Source organism: Danio aesculapii, chromosome 19 (assembly GCF_903798145.1).
Source record: "Danio aesculapii chromosome 19, fDanAes4.1, whole genome shotgun sequence".
Lineage (NCBI taxonomy): Eukaryota > Metazoa > Chordata > Actinopteri > Cypriniformes > Danionidae > Danio > Danio aesculapii.
The window spans coordinates 15,964,865-15,986,158 of record NC_079453.1 but is presented as its reverse complement, the minus strand read 5'-3'; the positions used below and the strand labels follow the sequence as shown (position 1 = coordinate 15,986,158).

The 21,294-nt window shown below is 35.0% G+C and overlaps 1 protein-coding gene across 1 annotated transcript in view; it reads right to left on the bottom strand.

Moving 5' to 3' along the window:
• ptprua (protein tyrosine phosphatase receptor type Ua) overlaps nucleotides 1-21,294 on the bottom strand; it is a 448,322-nt gene that overhangs the window by 66,879 nt on the left and 360,149 nt on the right. The window contains 4 exon segments of the mRNA XM_056479406.1: nucleotides 2,431-2,618; nucleotides 12,734-12,894; nucleotides 13,918-14,056; nucleotides 20,134-20,170. Of these exon segments, the coding sequence (XP_056335381.1) occupies nucleotides 2,431-2,618; nucleotides 12,734-12,894; nucleotides 13,918-14,056; nucleotides 20,134-20,170 (525 nt within the window).

Sequence of the window (21,294 nt, the reverse complement as noted above, 5' to 3'; positions counted from 1 at the left end):
GTGCAAACTATTGTGAGATGTGGCTCACAGGTGCACATACTAGAGAAGTGTGGGCGACAGCATGAGCTGTGAGTTGGCTACGGATGCAGCATATTTTGTTGACAACTCTTCACAGACTTAAAATATCAAAAAAGTTACCATAAATTATATTTAAAAAGTTACTGAAAATTTGTAATGTCTGTTCAGCTTTAGCTGTGGTTTGAATGTAACTGTCAGACCAGCAACTAAGCAATTGCCTTCTAAGAAATTGCGGTCCTAGAGTTACATTGCCACCACCTTTTTTTCCGAGCATGGATTTAAGAGTAGGAATTCATTTGCCTTGGGCTCAGATTAATGACTTTGAAAGAATATCTGTATTCTATTGAGAAAGTGTGGTGAGCGCAGAGAAGAACTGAAGGTATTATTAATACATAAGCAGAATAATTTTGAATAAGAAATGTCTTTTTATGAAGGGCAGATATGAAAGAACTTTGAAAGGTTTGGCAGCTCTTTGTTCACATGGGGCAAGTCACGTTCTAGAACAATCCATGATACTAAAACTTCTTACTATCAAGACATGAGCTTCCTATTGAGCATTCAAGAAGATACTGTACACTGTCACTCAAACATCTGAAACACGTCTGAAATATTTTTAAAATGTTTTTGAAGGTTTTCTTTTGCTTACTGAGATTGCATTAATTCAATCAAACAGAAATGAATATTTAAGTTATACTGCCAAACTTTACTACATTTTTTATGCACTCTTTTCTTATTTGACTACCTTTTAAAAGGTAATTTCTGTTATGAAAAGCTGAATTTTCATCAGCTATTACTCTTCAGGGTCACACAAACTTTAAAAAACATATTAATATGCAAATTCGCTGCTCAAGAACTTTCAAGTATTATTGTTTTATAATCTCACCAACTCCATACTTTAAATGGTGCCTTATCATGGAAGCAAATACTATAAAGTACCTAACAAATGAATAAAGACTACATTTTAAATAGCAACATAGCACCTTTCAAAGTGGTTTGTATCATTAAATATGCCGTCCACAATGTAAACAAATGAGTTTATTAGTTGAGAGAAAAACTGTAAGTGTTACATTTTATATGATACAATGGCAGCATTCAGGCAAACATTTTAAAATGTGTTTGAAGTATCACCCCCAAAAAATAAATAAATAAATAAATTGTCATTCTGAGGTTATCTTTGGAACAGAAATTAACCTTCTTATGAACAGTGGTCACTGCAGTGGACAGCTAATTACAAGTACAGTAATTTTGCCTTAAATGCAATGGTTTCTTTAGTGAATTTGAATATCAGACTGTTGAATGGCCTCTGCTGCATAATTCAATTTAACTCTTTTTAGTGGTCAGTCAATGCAACTGCAGAATAATTTCCTTTGAGTCAAACAGCCACACGTTGACTTGTTGCTGGCATATCATGTCATTGTTTTTAGTCCAGAAGAACTCAAGAGACATAAAAAATATGATTACATATACTAACACCTAAGTGAGAATTGTATTCCTTATATACATTGGTTTAACTTTTTTTTTTAAATAGCTAGTAAACTACATTCATGTTTATGTTTGTTTTTAAAACATTAAACTAAATGATTGTTCTAAATTAGTTATTGTATTTTATAAATAAATAAATAAATAAATAAATAAATAAATATATGGGGCTTTAGACAGCCAGGATTGAGACATTTGAATTATCTTAAATCATTGTCAAAACATGCCATGTGACTTCAGTGCTTCAACAGTCTCTGCTTTAAAAATCTGTAAAGATTTTTCTCTCTTCAGCCTTGCATGTTTACGGGCAATATGACACTGGTGTGTTGCACTTCTTTAATGTCAATATGTCATACTTCATGTAGCAAACATACACCCTGATTACCTTAAGAGAAAAAGGAGACATTGGTAAACAAATACGTTTTTACAGTTTTTTTGGAGCTTGTATGATCACAGCTGAAACACTAAAGTCACATGGAATGCGTTTGCGTTGACAGTCTTTTTGTTCCTTATATGGACTTTAAACATCTTGTAACCGTTGCTGTCCATAGAGGATGAGATAGCTCTGGGATTCCATCTAAAATATCTTAATTTGTGATCTGAAGATGGACAAAGTTTGGTTTTGTGTTCCATATCTGGAGATTAGAATGACAAGGTACAGTAATTAATAACAGAACTTTAATATTTTGGTAAACTAGTCTAAACGAAGTACAATGTAGCTTCTTTATGTAAGCTAATAATGCTGTGCTGTTGAATAAAATACACTTTTATGCAAGTAATAAAACCAATTTCTTTTCAAATGTGTCCTTAGCTACTTTGTGCCCTTCAAAGGCTTTACATCTCCTGTACTTCACTTTCTTTTGAATCTCACCCAAAAGACACATACTTGCTGAATCACTTGTCAAAACCCCTGTAACCTCAACAGACTCTCACCTCGTACTCCTGTTTGAAGCCGTACCCCTCGCCTGTTTTCATCTGGTTGATGTGCTGGAGCAGATCTGCCACTCTCACAGCTGGGTGAAGCTGCCCTGTGTGGTACGGGGAACTTTTTCTCCTGCAGTGCCTTCTGGGAGAACCACCCAGCAGGCTGCTGGACTCATTGACGGTGCTGCGCTGCTCATCTGAGGAGTGAGAGTAAAAAAAGAAAGAGAGAGAAAGATAAACACAAACAGACTGTAGTGTAGAAGCTACAATGCACTCAAAGATAACTTGCAAATTGCAATGAGAGTTGCTTCACTGAAGGTGTGAATTGTAGTGGCCGGGAGAGTTGCAGTCCTGAGAATCACAGTCGATGTGCAAGTGTAAATTGAAGTAAAACTGCAGGGGTTGAGATGTTAGACGGGTATTGTAAGAAGACGGCAAGTGGTACTGGTCCAATTAAATGAAGATGACTTGCACAGTTCCTTTTTCAAACCATCTGTCTCCCATGTAGTGCTCTTGCCATGCAAGTTACTGCCGTACCTGTGCATTATTACAGAAAATCCTCAAAATGGTGATCGAGGATATACTGGAGATCACTGAATCAGAACCAGCAATGGCAGAGTGTGGTGCAAGACAAGTTTGGAACTGTTTAGTGCAGGAACTTGTGTGTGAAAGTGTGAGACAGAAATGATTCTGAGGGGCAAGGTTGGGAATTCTCAATGTTTTCTATTGTTCATATATGTGATATAGTACACAGCAACAGGAAAAGGAAAAGCATATTTCTTTTCCTTGCTACGACAAATGCAACAAGGCGAGATCTGAAAAGTTGTGTACAGATACTCGTCTGTAAAAAAAAAAATGCTCATGGGAGACAGAATCTTACAAGAGAAAGACTGAGAGAGCTGGAAGCAAAACCAAACTTTTTTCCACCCCAAAATTTTCACAGTATTTCCTATTAGATTTTTCTTATCTTTCTTATTTCCGAAATGGACAGATCCAACAGTTGAATTTACACTACAACAGCAACAACCACTATATATATAGTTTGTATATTGATTAACTCTAACTCATTGGTTCTCAAACTGTGGTACATGTACCACTAGTGGTACGTGGAGAAATACTGAATAATGAAAGAAAAAATAAATAGACTTTAAACTCTTTGATGTGAATGATTACACTGATGTGATCAGCACTGGCTGTTCTCTGAAGTGTATGATCACATCGGTGTGCTTAGAATTTTTCTTTAGTTCACCGTGTTATCAGCAGGGTTGGGTACCGAAATCCGGTGCCATTATAGCACCGGAACCATTGTAACCGGTATGTACCGGATCAAATCAGCATATGAAATTTGGTGCCTAATTTAGGTGCCACTGGTGCTTCGACAAGGACATAAGACGCATCAAAGGGTGCATCAAAGGCACACATAGGTACGAGTTGTCACACCATCTCCAAGCATTTAATTCTAAACAACTTTAAGGAATACGGACAGGCGATGTAAGGCATTTGATTTTGTTGCTTAGGGAATGGACGCATGCAGTACAGCGCATTTAGTGAGCAAGAGCGACTCAGATTAACACGCATGATCGCGTTCATCAAATTTGCTTAAACTAAGCATTCTAAAGCGTATTTTACAAGCAAGGATTCTGACACAGCAACGTGAAGCAGATGCTTTACAAAAGTTGCATGTAAGGGGGGAAACACGTCAAGCTTAATGACACATTTGAGGGCTCAAAGGCAGAGGAATGCACTGTCTCTGACATCAGCTGGCACTCTTAATGAGTACGTACATGGACACCAATGCTCCGATTTAAATATAATTTAGACAATAGAGTCTAGACTACCATTTAAACAGTGATTTTTGATAACCTTAAAAGGACCACAGACACCTGCGTTGCAAAACGCAAAGTTTTTATTCTTTCCATTTAACGTGCGGTATCAAATTACATTAAAAGAGCACTCTTCTACCAGTCCCTGTGTCAACAAGTTTTGCCCCCCCTCTGGCCCCCCTAAATTTGGATGCATATTTTTGTGTCAAAACGCCACAGAGAAGCGAGATAAGCCATCGGTGGCAGACTGCAGAGATATGACTGAGGCCTCTCTCTGCACGCTCTAGGCGTCATGTGCACTCGCTCTCTCGGGCACTCGCTCCCTCAGTCACTAGCTCCCTCTGTTTCGCGCGCACTTGACGGTGCTGTGCGCATTAGCCTAGTTCCCCGCATTCGTCAGAGGTTGACACAAATTGACACAGGTAATAGTGATTTTAACACTTTAACACCTAGGTTACCCCTTTTTTCAGATTTATTTTGAATCTTTTGTGTCTCCAGAATGTGTCTGTAAAGTTTCAGCTCAAAACATTCATCAGATTTTTGTTATACCTTTTATAAGATTCTAATTTAAACATTTTTGCACTTGGTGGTGGTTTTGCTGTACAGCGCCTTTAAGGCTAGTCCTCCCCGGCCACCGTTTCTATGTGCCTTTCTGCGTGCCTTAATCTCCTCCCTCAGTTGCGTCAGAAAACAAACAGACATAAAGAAAGCAGATCTTATGTAGCGTTTGTGAGAAATACTACAGTAAGAACTTTACCAATGAGTATTTGATGCACTTGCTGTGTTAAGTTACAGCGATGAGTCACACACAATGTCGTTACAAAGTTCACGCACACACACACACACATACCCAGCACGGACACGATACGCACATACATACAGAAAGCACGCGTTTAGCTTTGCACTCTTTTTGCATGCAAATGTGACAAGATACAGGTTAATCTCCACTGCTGTATGGATATCTGTTTTGTTAAAGTACAAAATAAACCTGATTTAACATCCACAAAGCGGAATTGAAGCATCTTTTTTTCTATAATTCATCTATAATTGTTCTGACACGCGGCTGTGCTGATGAAGTAAAGCTGAAGCGAATCGCTGTAATTCATTACACACGTGCACTGTTTTAAAACATTTTAAACATGTGAAACTCACTCTTCTTGATCACATTTGATGATGATGATGATCCTAGCGAACTGAACAGATCTTTTGTTCCCAGTTGCTTTGTACTCGTCCTCTCATTGATATGATTATACACGTGACTACCAGGACATGTTACGCAGCTGTCAATCAATTCGGTAGGCGGGGGACCGCAGTCCTAAGTCAAGTCGGTCTGAAAACCGCTCCAATTGGTCCACTGTTTTTGTGTTGTTAAATTTAAAAAAAATAACTGGGTGTGTTTATATCACCCCAATATGACCACCTATACACTATACCTACACATCTTTCTGTCTGAACAGCTTTAAAAGCAGATTTTTCACCATAGGTGCCCTTTAATATAGGAAATCCTCAGCTAAGGAGAGACCATTATTAATCAGACATCTAGTGTACAGTTTTATGTTAGGAAATGCAGTATTGAATTTACAAACAGTCAGCAAGTACTAAAGAACAGATGTAACACTTTGATCAAATGTAGTTTTCAGTCACGCTCATGTAAAAGTCATATTCAACTCGTTAAGTTTTGCCTTCAATAATTTTTGATTTCAGTCTTCAACACATGATTTATTTACAACACATTTTAAACATAATAGTTTAACTAACTAATTTCTAATATCTTCTTTGTCTTACCCATGGTGACAGTCAATGCATAATATTTTACTAGTTATATATAACATTTACACCCCCCCCCCCCCCAGTTTCTCTGGTCTAGAACCACCACTGACTATAACATGTAAGACAGGATCATGAAAAGAACCTTCAAAACGCAACACATGTAAACACCTTGATCATATTATTGTCTTATTCAGATTAAGGCAAATCATTAGATCACTGATACCCATGTAAACACACAAGCCCCAACCCTAGAAAAAAGGAGTTCAGTATTTTGCTGACAGCCTTACCACAGGTTAGTAGTAAGCTAATGTAATTACATGAAGCAAATCTTAAATTCATGCTAACCAACAAATGTTCAAAGGGAATATATTCATGTAATTCAAATATATAAAAATATGAATTGATGTTTACTTTAAACTTTAATTATATTGTTCTATTACATTTTTTTTAAAGATTTTGTCAAATAAAATACTTTTCTAGAGTCATCCACCATAATTTTGTGGGTCAAAAGTATTGGTTCAGCCACCGTTTTGGCACAGGTACCGTTTTAAAAGTATCAACCCGCTTTGGTGCCAGAGCCAGAGAACAGGGGGCGCGACCGCAACGCTTGCGGAGCAGATACACGCTAGTGAAGCTCTTTTGAAGACCAGTGCTGTTGTGTTGGTATTTCAGTTACTGCAAACTCAGGAATCTTCCCATGCTGCATCACTGGTAACACAATTATCACAAATGTAAAATGTGTGTTCGTAGTTGTGTAAAATAATGTGTGTTTTTGATATATAAAGTTGTTTGTTTTGTAAAGCAGCGTAGCGTTCGATTCATTTGTTACCTCAGATTTAGGCAAATTCATCCGGATGTGATTCACATGTCACGGTAAACAGAACATAGACTCAAGCAACTTGTCATGCTTGAAGCTTGGAGCTAAAATATAGCCTAATTAAAGTTAGTTCCTGTGTGCGGTTAACACAAACTTCACGGTCCACTTAAAATGAGATCTCAGATCACAAGTACGAATGGATAAGTCACGTATGAACTGATGAAGCAGTGTATTTATGCATACAATCCCTCACTTTTCTGACACACGTACTGTAAAGGACGTGTAGTAAGCAGATCTAATTTCTAATTTATATATGTAATTCCAACTCATTTATTTTAAAATACAAGTTAATGTTTAGATTTCAAAGATATACAAATATGTCATGTGTACATGCAACACATATTTCAAAATGTATTAAAAATGGTTTATATATGAATAAGATGACATATAGACTATATTTATGAGGTACAGGCAACATTTCCAGGTTTTGAAATAAATAGGTTACTATTTGTTAATACTTTACATTTAAGTACAGCAGTTTATTTATTTATTTTTTACTTTAAGAATGGTAGCCTACCATTTTTGATTAACTTTTAATAGCACATTTTAAACGTTGACTTTTTTATTTTTTTTGTTTGCTTTTTAAACTATTAGCCCAATAGACTACAGTGTTAATGTTCAAACTATTTATAATGTTTAAAGTGGCTGACAATATTATATATATATATGTATGTAAAAAAATATATGTGTGTCTATTTTTTTTTTTTATAGGAATTAATCTGCCTTGTCAGTACGGTGATATTTGGAGAGACAGAGAGACAAAATAAGTTTCAGAACCACTGCTCTAAATGAATTATAAATGTTTATCTACTGTCGAAAACTGAAGAAAACAAAACTTTTTATTTTTATTTTCAGAATGTCTTCTGTCTCTCATTGATGAAGTATGCATATTGTGTACAATTCTATAATACACCTAAAGACAATTACCCAGCTCTCAAGAATAATTGATGTTCTAAAGAATAATTAGTGTCAAATGCATCATCCATCTGTTTGTTATTCCCCTGATCACAGAACAGGATCACTGAACAGGAAATAACACATAATATAGGCTTCCATGGGTAAATAAAGTCTATGGAAATACACACTTGATAGAACCTAATAAAATATTAAAACTCAAATCAACATTTTGTGTAAATATTTCAATATTTAATCCAGCTATCACATACCCACCATCTGTTGTTTCATACTAACACAGCTGCTGCCATCTTGTGTCTCTTTCATCTGAGGGAAGTATTATTTTACTGTTGTTACTGTCTTTATCCTCTTGCCAGCATGTTTTGTATTCTGTGTACGACACTAAGATAACAAACTTTTTTTTTTTCTCAAATCAGTATTTCATGTTATACATAATTATTTATTTGTTGAAAATCCATATTATATGGATTATATGCATTATATGTGACTGTACCGTATCTCTCTAGTTTGCAACTGATTTTTTCAAGGAACTTTTGCGTTAATTAATCTAAAATACATTTGTAGTTACTATTTACTATTTTGCATCTACATATTTACTTCTGTTTTTAGTGTAAAAAGTGGGGTAATGTACGTTTAGCTTATTGTTAATGCCTGTGATATGGCCAAAGTGATACAAGACAGTTTTTTTTTTGTGTGCCTTGAGTCAGAATCCTGATCACCCTTTTCAGGGTTTATTCTGCATGGAAAATAAATAAATAAATAAAACTGGTTTTACTTTTATCATACATTAATAACAAAATAACTTCATCTTCCAGTATTAATGAAAGGCTTGAAACACTCTTGCTTCTCAGCCTAAGATCAATAGTCCCAGTCATTGATTCGATGCTGAAAGGGCTGATTAGAAAGTTTGGCTTTTTTCTTTCTTTCTTTTTTTTTTTCCTAAATGTTGAGGTTGTGGAATATCATGCTAATTATTCACAGTAGGTATAATAGAAAATTGTTTGGTTCCCTAAGTAAACATTCCATTAATTAGAAAATAGTGAATAGTGAATTGTTAATTGAACCTTTAAAAGTATATTAACTCAGGATTGTTTAAGTCATTTGTTTGCAATTTTGAATTAATCTTTAAAATTGATTTATTAAGTGTGTTTAACCACAGAGTTTGCAGACTCATTCTTATTTTTGTAAAGAGGCCAGGGTGTCTCAAAATTGCTTACTACATGTAATTTACTCTATATTAACTCCATATTATTATCAAAAAAATTTAATAAATACATTATTCATTATATACGCCAAAGGATATTTAGTGACACTTTTTTTTTACTATTATTAACATATTTTATATATTTACGGATATATTTTTATTTGTCTCCGCCCTATATAACCTAACACCCGTGATCGATTAAGTAGTAAAAAATCTTTTCTTGTTTACATTTTTCGTTATGTGTAAGCGAGATCTGTCAACACTTCCACAGTCTCACGTGCTTTGCAGACCCACAGAGGAGCGCATTTTTGGGACATAAAATATTCATCCAGCCCGGGTTCTAAACCTCTTAAAATGTCCCGGATTTACTTTTGCTTTCACTTTCTAAACGTGTGCGTTTTTGAATCACCTTTTTACTTAAGCTTACTTTCACAACCACAAGAGAAACATTAAATAATAATTTTTTTTATCTAAATGACTCTGAAAATTTTACTTAGAGGAGGATTTAGGAATGGGCAATATGAGTAATTTATGAATGGGCAATATGTGTGATCATATTATGGGCGACCCCCCCTCCCCTGAATTTACAATATATTCGGAGAGAATGAAATGACTGGAATAAACTGGCTGCAAAATATATGTACACCTTAATGGTTAATCAACACATTTGCCTATAATCTACAGGTTTTAATTATGATTATTTTTAGAGATATTGTCTGTTTTTATTCTTTTTTTGTCATTTATTTCTAATTTGCTGATTACTTTATTAATTTGATGATGTTTATATATTACACAGGCTATTTTACATACATATCTAAAATGCTTTGGCATTCAAGTTTGCTTTGAACTTTGAGAGAGAAGCAGATTTTACCTGTCAGTTGGTGCACACGGATCCTGAATAGCATAAAATTTAAAGAAATTGTGGATGTTTTATTTATTTTTGTACTTTAACCAATTGAAAAGAGAAAAGAGAGTGTATAACAGTGTATAATAAACAAAATTATTGTTAAAAATTACAATATGGTTTTGTTGCATATAGTTAACTATTTATGTGATGTGGGCAAATGATGTGTTTTAATTCAGCTACCACCGCAAGTATATTTTAAACCTGTGGGAAGCACTATATTATTATTATTTTTTAAATATATATGTGTGTGTGGGTGCGTACGCATGTGTGTGTACGCATGTGCTTGTGTGTGTGTGTCATACTATGTGTGTCAATAACTCCATTTGTGACATTATGCACTGAATTTGAATACAATTGTTTATGGTGAGAGCTTTTGCAATCTATACAGCACATTTCACACCATTGTTATGCCTTATGTGCTCCTTTTCAATGCATTTTTGAAAGTGGATGGTTTGAAATAAAACTGGCTTGATTCTTTTCCAGATTACAGCTAGTTTGCTTTGCAGTGACAGATGTAAAGTGCAATAGATTATTTCGAATAAAAAAGAATAAAATAGAGTTCAAACTAACACTACACAGCAAAGTACATTGCGTAAGCACAGACATCTGGAGACAGGCAGAGAGCCAGCGCTCCCATTTTACTGGCACACAACAACACTCATCTGTTCCAGGGGACGGATAAGGACACTGATTCAGGACTCTTAGATGAGTGGGAGGATCTTTAATATGTGGAGATAGATTGTAGCGATCCATATGCAAATGATGACTAATGGGGATAAACAAAGTCAAGTGTGTACTATGACTGTAAAACATTTCAGCAACATTATTCACTTGTTTACATGGTGTTAGCATGTGCACAGATACTGCTTAGTCACTGTATAGTACAATATGTCTCAGTACGTACAATTATTTAAGTGCAAATAGGGCTATAATTTTATCAAATCTTCTGGTTTCTTGCTTTTTGTCCAACATGATTTTTTGTGTGGAACTACCAGCTAAGAACAACATGTTAGTTTGCTTGTTTGGTTTATTTATTTATTTAAGGTTACGTTGCAGATTATAGAAGCCTGTTTACACCACTAAATGAATGAATGAATGAATGAATGAATGAATGAATTAATTAATTAATTAATTAATGTAAATGGATTTTTTTTTTCCTTGAAATCTTTGTGGTAATATTACAGCTTTGTTTTTCGTCTAAATTCTGTTATACAAAATATTTTGTAAGTAATTTACACATGATTGTGAGTTCAAGAAAACAAATCAGAATTATCCAAAAATAAATAAATAAAGTGTGGCGAGGTGGCACAGTGGGTAGCCTCACAGCAAGAAGGTCGCTGGTTTTAGCCTCGGCTGGGTCAGTTGGCGTTTCTGTGTGGAGTTTGCATGTTCTCCTGCATGTTCACGTAGGTTTCCTTTGGGTGCTCCGGTTTCCCCCAAAAGTCCAAAGACGTGGTATAGGTGAATTGAGTAAGCTAAATTGGCCGTATTGAATGAGTATGAATGAGAGTGTATGGGTGTTTCCCAGTGATGGGTTGCGGCTGGAAGGGCATCCGCTGAGTAAAATATATGCTGGATAAGTTGGCGGTTCATTCCGCTGTGGCGAGCCCTAATTATTAAAGGGACTAAGCCAAAATGAATGAATGAATAAATAAATAAAAATGTCAGAACTGTCATAATGTCATAAACTTATCATTCCAACACAGGCTCATTGTTGATACAATCCCGTCTACATTTCTGGAGAGCACAAATTATGTAGCCAGAGGTACGTCTGACAGCATTTCATCTTTAAAATGAACGCTATAGGGTATGATGCCACCGACAGCTTCTTTTCCTTTTTGCGCTACCGCTGACAGCTTATCTCCATATGGACGGCATTTCTGTTGTTACCAGTTTGCCCAGTAGCTCGCCGCATACGTCGGCTACCTTGGGATGTGGAGCAGAGTTGACAGTGATGACGGGATTAGAGTTTGGCGAAGAACAGTTTAAAAAAACAGGTAAAACAAAAGCAAAAATAAAATAAAGAGATAAACAACAGGCTGAAAACGTGATGAAATCATGCTGCCGCGACAGGTTTTCTTTTTCCACATTTCTTTTGAAAACACTATTAGTTGGGTTTAAGGAAAGGGGTGGGTGGGTCAGTCGGTCAGTCAGTCAATTGACAACAAGCTGGCCTGGTTGGGTGAAGTGTATATTGTGCCCTCTAGTGAATTTAAGCGAGAAGAGGACTCGAAAGAGAAATTTGAGATCATCAAAAAGCCTTTTGCAGATTTGCAAAAACAAAAACTGTGAGCAGACATACCTCTGGTTATGTATTTCGCTGTCCCCAGAAATGTAGACCTGGGTACGTATCGGTAATGAGCCTGGGTTGCATCATTCTGTCTTTTCTACTCACTTTTTTTACCCTTTTTCATAGAATTGTGAGTTATGAGTTTTAAGGGAGATATTTTACAACAATAGAGAGTTTGCATCAAAACTGTGAATTTATAACTCAATTGTGTGTTGTAATGTCAGAATTGTATAATGCTAACTTGCAATTACTATAAAGAAAATAATTGAAAGTTTATTTCTTACTATTGTATCTTTATAAACAATTGTGTAGCACTTTTATCATAACTTTGAAATGACAATTATTTGCAAAAAAATATATGTGTTTTGAGATTTTTCATTAAAAAATATTTTCATGTTAAGTGGTGGAAATGGGCTCCCATTGCATATAGTGTGAAAGATTGTGTGTAAACTGTGTATTATTAAATATGAACACAAACAGCAAATATTATATTATTAATATACTGTATGTTTGTATGTCTACTCACTCCTAGCAGTGCAGTTATGAGAGTCCAGGAAGGTGTGCGCAGTGCGATCATCCTGTTGAAGTGTACTGTGCTCTGTCGTACTGCAGTCCAGTGACCCCAGCTTACATGTCTTTTCCTGACGATATGTCATCACCGCTTTGTTTATGTTGACCTTCTTCCTGCTGCAAAGTATGAAAACAGAAATAAAGTCTGACTACAATATAAAGGATTGAAATGAAATAAAAGACATGCTGATCAATGGAGAAGTTTCAGAAGAAGCAGTTCAAGTAAGAGCAATAGAAAAGATGACAAAAGACTGAAAATCAGAGTTTTACTAGTCTTCAACAAATCAAAGCTAAACAACAGGGGCTGATGGGAGCCTGATGAGAGAAGGACTTACGGGTAGTAGGGGTACGAATAGATGTCTCTTCTGGAGAGCATGGAAAGATAATAAGAGAAAACCATGCAGGTTAACCTACTGTAGCTTTTGGTACTTTTTTGGCAGACATGTCTATCCTAAGATTAAATTCAAGTTATAAAGATTTTAAACTAGCTGAAGTGCATATGAAATATCTATCCTTCACCCAGACTACATTTCCCATATTCATTGGAATGATTACTGGTTCACCTGCTCACAGTGCCTATTTAAGCAGCACACACATACAGCTCATTGAGAAGTCTAATTGTACTAAGTGCTTGCCTTACTTTGTTTTTGCCATTGGATTTTTTCTGGATCTATGTCAGGAAATGGATCTATGTCTGGAAATGTCAGTGGAAATTACCATGATAATCTAAAGTATGGTTGTTTTGGCCACAAAGCATTTCACTAACATTGTTAATGAACCTCAAGGGTAAAAAATACAATCAATAAATCAATAAATCAATCAATCAATCAATCAATCAATCAATCAATCAAATCAATCAATCAACATGACTCATTTGTGTTGTGGTTTAGTAGTTTGATGCACTATTTATTCAATGTACTTCTTTACCCATAAAGAAAGCTATTCACACATGAGCAATACCTCAGTATGTGTGAAAACACTCATTACATGGGTGCAGAATGCAGCCACTGACCAATCGCAATTAAGTATTTCATCCACTGGTTTATTACTGTGTCTGGACAGTGCAGCAGTTAGTGTGATGCTGTGAAGAAAATTTTGAATTGAATTTGACTTTAATTGGATCTGTCCACACATACTCACCCTTTCTTGACAATAACCACAATTGCTCCAAGCAGCAGAATGAGAACAACTAGGCCCCCAGCACAGGCCCCCAGGATCAGCCCCATGTCCTCTGCATGCTGGGACACCTCCAAAGCATGCTTATGGTCCTTACAGGCCACTGAAAATGGAAAGCCAGAATAAGTTAATGAAGCACGAATACAGAAAAATGACCTCATTAGAACTACTTAAGAATAAGAAATATACTATTAAATATATAGTATTATGTAGATTGTTGCATATTGAAAATAGTTTTCAATTTTTAACAATTAATTTTGTATTTAAAGAATTACTTTATGAATAAAGGATTGAAAATTATTTTTAAAAAAATGAACTAATATTTTACTATATTATTCCTAAAGATGACAGCATATATTTTTAATTGCATATTCTATATGGCATTTTCAATTTTTAAATGTTTTAGCAAAAATGTATGTATGAGTGCATGTCTTAACTACATGTTTACTGTACATCCAATGTAGACAGAATTATTTATAACCACTTAATATTTAGTTTATTTTTTATATATATTTTTTTCTTTTTCTTATAAACATAAATCACCTTTTAAGCCATTTTTGACCAAATGCATATATATATATATATATATATATATATATATATATATATATATATATATATATATATATATATATATATATCACATTATATTTCAGTATTTTTAGCATTTTTCTAACAGTCAAATTCTTAATACAGCTCACTGCATTATCTCAAGCAGCAGATGAGCATTAGAAGATTAGAACAGAAGCCAGGTGAAGCTGGCAAACTATTGCATGTTAATCTGCTAAAGGTATCGCAGGGATTGGAGGGAGATGAAGAAAGAGTTTATCGGCATAAAGCAGCACATAAATGAGCCACAAGGGAAGAGGTTCAACCCGGGTTGCCCTTGGAGCAAGAGCAAACCAGTTTTTTTGGCAAACTGAGGTCAGGTCAGTGTTGCAAAGGTGCCCATTTCTGTCCAGTTCCCAAAGCTGAGGATACTGGATGAACAAATCCAATTTTAAACAATTTCACCCTATGTCTGCTTTCATAAATATTAATATGAATATGATTTCTTGTTCCTTGAAAAAAGCACAGATTTAACCAAAACTGACATAATTTCAGTTCTAAAATATATGAGAACAGTCTAGAACATGCAGTGCCTAGCTGTCTACTGCAATACTGTAGTGTAGAAAGTCTGCCCTATCTAAAAAACAGTCATGAGTTTGACGTCCTGTTCCATATACAGATTTCTTTCTTTCTTTTTATCTATTCAGGCATTGAACCTGGGTCTAGATTAATTCTATATAAAATCTATATAACAATATATTGAGATTTTACTCTGAAACCAGCAGCACATATTTTCACATTTAAATGAAAATAAAAATAATAATAAATTACAAGACGTAACTATTATACTGTAGCATTTTTGTATTAGTGTATTAGTACTGTAACACATTTGTTTTCATGTTGTTACGTATTGTACTTTTCTGAATTGTTTATATATAAAGAGTTCAGATGCAAAAACCTCTAAAAGCTGTTTGAAATTTCCTCCAAAAATTAGCATTTTTATCAGGCTTTTGTGTGTAGGTTCATTAATTTTAAGTTTATGGAAAATAATACAATCTTTTAAAGGTCTTAAAAATGAAATAGCTCAACATAAACATAGGAGTCTAAGAAAAATGCTAATTTTCGAGGGACATTTCAGACAGCACTTAGAGGTTTTTGCATCTAAACTCTTCATATAGAGTAAAACCAAAAATGATTCCGATACCTTCAACTTTTCTCACATTATCACAATTCAGTCACATTAGCTTAGAAAATGGTTCACACTATAGCTTAGAAAACTCAGTTATTCACAGTTAAAAAGTCACAGAACAAATTCATTATGATAATGTCAGATGACAAGCAACCAAATAAAAAAAAAAAAACTGTTAGTATGACAATATTTACATAACCATTAATACTTTGTTGGGTCCTAAGCTCAGTGATATTATGCAGTCCCCTGATGATGTAAACCAGGTTCATGCAAACCTGAACTCAGTGTACATATTTCCTAAATAAATAAATCGCGTCAGGAGCTTGTTTATTTCCTGTTGGGTTTTAGTTTACTGCATGTGTGTTTACAATATGTAACAGTTTGTTTTATTTTGCAATCTTCAATTACATCAATGGTTTATAGTGTCCTGCCCCAATAGTAATAAATAAATACACAGATGGACATATACAGTAGACAGATAGATAGACAGACAAACAGAACGCACTTTAGTTTGACCAAATAGAAAATATAATGTATGTGGATTTTGAATAATTGGAAAATAGAAACCTGATCTGCTGAATCTAAATTCCTAGTGCATCATGCATGTTGATATGTAGATGACCATCAAAGGCGATGGCACCTGATGCACTGTTGGCCAGACACAGGGTGGTGTTGATGCTATTATGCTGTGGGTAATGTTGTCTTGGGACATTACGGGCCCCATTATCCCAGTAGCACAATCTCTGAAATCTGTCAAGTGTCTGAATATTGTTGCGGAGCACGTGCACTCATTTATGGCAACAGGATAATGTGCTATGCTAGTCTGCCAGAATGATCAAGAGGTGGATTCACAATCATGCCGGTGAATTTCTGTTAATGTCTTGGCTTCCAAATTCACCTGACATGAACCCAAATGAACACTTGTGGTTCCACTTGGAAAGATGTGTTAATGCAACATCACGACCACCATGCCATACAATGTTCCAGAAACTGCAAGACTGGCTGTGGACATCACAATACCACATACTGCAGAAAAGTTATTGCCACATCACTGATTCAATGCATCACTGGATGACCACTTTTCTGTGGGCTAAAGTGTGCATGTATGCATGTAAAATCTAAATACAAACAGTGGGTAAAATAAATACTGAATATGTCATGGCTTTTCCTAGTAAATCAATTTCAAAAGGTGTGCCATTCAGCTTTTGTTTCTTGTCTGAAATCAATTGAGAGTTTGCTTTAAATTTTATTTCAAAATTTACACACACACACACACACACACACACACACACACAAAACCTAGACAATTTTAAATTTGTAAAATGTAACCGATAAAGTATTTTAAACTAAATAAGGGCAAGTCTGGAACAGTGTGATGACGAGCGCACTTTATTTAAAATACCATCCCACTCTGACTCTGACTCAAGAGGTTTTATTATGTTCTAGGCGTTAAGAATATAAATAAAAGAGTAAAAAAAGTCCTCTACTTCGGGGTTTTAAGTCTAATGATACATCAATTACTGAGGCAGCAGGTATACTGAGAGATTTTAATTGCAGTTTGGGACTTTTGTGTCCTTTTACTTCTCCCTTACATCATGTGTTGAATAATTTTTCATTTTATTATACGTACTATTAATGTTGTCTTTGTTATGGTTATTTTAGATGTTGCTACCATCTGGTGAAAATTTAAAGTCAACAGCACCTTTAAAATACATTTTCTGAAATAAATGGTGGCATGTTTAATACTTATTTTATCAGCTGTATGTACAGTATATATATATATATATATATATATATATATATATATATATATATATATATATATATATATATATATATATATATATATATATATATATATATCCCCTGTATCATGCAACATACATACATCGCTGACCACTTAAATGTCCAACAATGACAAGGTGTTCCTATTTGTCACAAACTTAAAAAATAATGTCACACTGAAATTGGTGGCCATTTTGAACATGTTCCACAAATTTTACGGGTCTTTGTGTCTCCATTTTCTCTGTCTGTTAATGCAGTCAATTTCCAAACAGCTCCAGAGAACAGCATGAAATCTTTCTCTCTCTCTCTCTTTCTCTTTCTCTTTCTCTCTCTCTCTCTCTCTCTCTCTCTCTCTCCCTCCCTCTCCCTCTCTCTCGATTAATTTAAGCCCCTGCGGTGCTTCCAAAAGCAAAAATTGCCATTTGAAAAATCACAGAGATGGAAGTGCATCATTATGCCATCTGCTGTAGGGACATTAATTAGAATATCATTGATTAAATAAATGCTTAAATAACAGAATCTGATGGATAAAACAGGGAGGTTCAAGGGCCATTCTGCTGGTGGTCTATGGCAGGTAGTATGACAGTATAGTACCTTATGCTTAATATTGGCAACAACCTTTTTGCCCAATGTACTTCAATTATATAACTGCTTCATAAAGATGGACCCACAAAGCAATTAACAGAATAATGAAGTAATAATTACTTTCATAAACCTGCCATTCTTTCAGCTGCTAACAGTGCAGAGCAACAGCCTTGAACAGAAGCCCTTGTTTTACCCTCTGAATATTGACTTTTACAATACATTTAGCTACTTTTCTTTATATTTTTGCAAAGCAGAGCAACAGATCAGCAAGTGTCATACATGTTTTTGTTCCAAAGCATACTTAGATGATTTGTTTGATGATTTATCTATCCTAGTAAAAAAGGTTAAAAAACTGTATATATATATATATATATATATATATATATATATATATATATATATATATATATATATATATATATATATATATATATATATATATATATATATATATATTTATTTATTTATTTATTTTTTTGTTAATGTATAATATTATTGTGCTCTCAAATCAGCAACATGATTCTGTCAAAATGTAGGGGAAGCTGCAGGATTGGTTACAAAGAGGGTGATGGTGGAGGACCAGACTCACTATAAAGTGGTTTGGCAAATACTGCTGTTGTTGTGTTTCAATTGCTGTATACCAATTCACATTTTATCCACCCCAAATAGTAATATATATTGTATTTCTTAAACAGAAGTATGCTAAAAGGAGTATGAAAAAGGTTACTGGGTGGTATTTGAGGAAATATGAGGTCGATTGATTATAAGGTGAGATAGATTATTAAAATCCAAAATTGTGCTTGTTAACATTTGTCAATGCCCTGTATGTTAAAACAAGACTATAAAATACTGGTATAAATACATTCTTCATTGTTTGTTCATTCTAATAAACACATTAACCTACATTATAATGGAACCTTATTTTAAAGGGCCATGAAACCCTCCACTTTCGGTTTAAATCTACTTCAGAATTAAAAAAAAAAAAAGCATCATAATGTGTGTGGAGTTCTGCGAGCAGAGGCAGGAGTGGGCATGGCCAGCAGAGCAGCATGGCGATGTGTCTAAATGTGAACAAACTGATAAAAGACAAAGTCTGCCATTCTCCAATTCTCGCACTGCTCTCCCGACAAAAATGCTTGCTACACACATACAGCTTTGCTGTATCGGTCCTGACATGATCACGGGGAAAAACATGCAACAAACCCAGTGGAAACAAACACATACGACCCTTCGTAAATGGCTATAAACAGTGTGCCGTCGGTCCGTGGACGTGGTCTCACCCAGTCATCAACATAGGGTCTCACAGCTTGGCACTAGCATGTCTGTCTTGCCTTCGGAAAGCACGCGCAGTCATGAATAATTAATAATCAGGCTCTTCTCATAGGATAAGAAAACTCTGCTATGAATAATAATGAGAAACCGACACGTCATCAGTCCACTTGCAGTTTTGCGCAACATCACCGATTTTGATCCCGCCCCAAAAATCATTTTAAACCCGGAAGATGAAATTAGCTGACAAAAGCTCAAAGTTATCTAGTTTTCCCCACAATTAAAGCTAACAGGCGCTAACATTGTCTTAAGTGATGCTCAACACACACACAAATCTGTTAAAATCTCAAAAACGTTACTCTAGGGTTTCTTGAACCTTTAAAATGTGTTACCCAGTGTAATATCTGGATTAAAAAAAAAAAAAACATCTGCCACATGTATAAATGTTAATGCACTTACAATTGTGGAACTATTACCAAATGCATCGTGGTATTGCTTAATCAGTGGCACATTTTGGAACACTGCTTTTTTGTCAGTCTCTTTTTATTATTTTGGCTCACTGGGCCAAACTTGAATGAGGAATGATTATGTAATATTTAAATGATACTACTGGGTGGATTGTGCCCAACTATCAGCACTCACATTTTCAGAGAGTGCCACATTAAGGTAACAAATATGCATTTATCTCTTGCCAAAGTGTGAGTGAGTCCGCAACAGGGACATTTGGTTAGAGATGATGTATATGTGCTGTCAGTGAGACATGCCCTCAAGCGTGTAAACAGTGCAGATAAAGAATGAATTACCTTTACGAGCGATTCGAATGCAGTTGATCCTTGTCTCCTGAGAATAAAACAGAGAGTGGATGTAAGTTATCAGGGCTATCTAAGGGTTAGAGGATAGAATGTGTGATTTATTGAAAAACTCTGACAAAAATCCCACAGGCAGTCAAGAATAAATAGAAATGCCGACTTTGATGACATTTACTAGCAAATGAATGAGAACATCAGTTGGACATAAAGGTTTGGTTCGAAAACTAGCTGCTGTGCTGTCTGCTTACTTTGCCTCATAAGTCATCATATTAAATCAAATGAAAGATCATAACTGACAAATTTGAATTGATTTACATCAACAGCGTATAAACAGCTATCTTGCACAAAACAGATGCACTGTGAAACATCTTTCTTTGCTTATTTATCTGAAAATCGAACCTTAGAAAATCTTACAACCTTTGCGAACCTTAGAAAAAGAAACATAATGCTCCATTTTACACTTTTAAACATTAAAGGAATGCTACTTTTGAATGTTTTTCAACCATTTTGAAACAAGTAGTAAGTAATTTAATAGAGTTAAAATGTTTCCAAACTATCCAAAATCCAGAACCAATGAAAAAATGCACTATTTACATGCAAAAAAAAACAAACAAAACAAAAAACATGTTAGAATTGGAAATAATGTGTGTATATATATATATATATATATATATATATATATATATATATATATATATATATATATATATATATATATATATAGACAGTGGAGGAAATAAGCATTGAAAACGTCATGTTCCCCTTCGGATGGGGAACTCCAATGCTATGTGGAAACTTCCACTATGGGGATTTCGTCAGAATCCAATCATCTGAAAGAGTATAAAAATGGGCCAATGAAATGCCAATGAGTTGGCAGCGTCAGCGTGCACAGCTGGCGTCAATGACAATCAGTCATGCTATAAAGACGCAGCCAGTGCCATGCTCGACATCCTTTCGCTTTCAGAGCCTTTCACGAAGCTTCTGAGAGAGTCTTTGAGGGTATCTCCAACCTGTGTCTACAGAGAGAGAGATCGAGAAGCAGCTTCTCCCAGTCCAGAGCGCGTATACGCAGTGGCAGATGGTCGAGCTGGGTATTTCTCCCTTGCCTGGCGTCCTTTGGGTCCGGTCCTCCAAGAGCGGTTTGTATATAGGAAA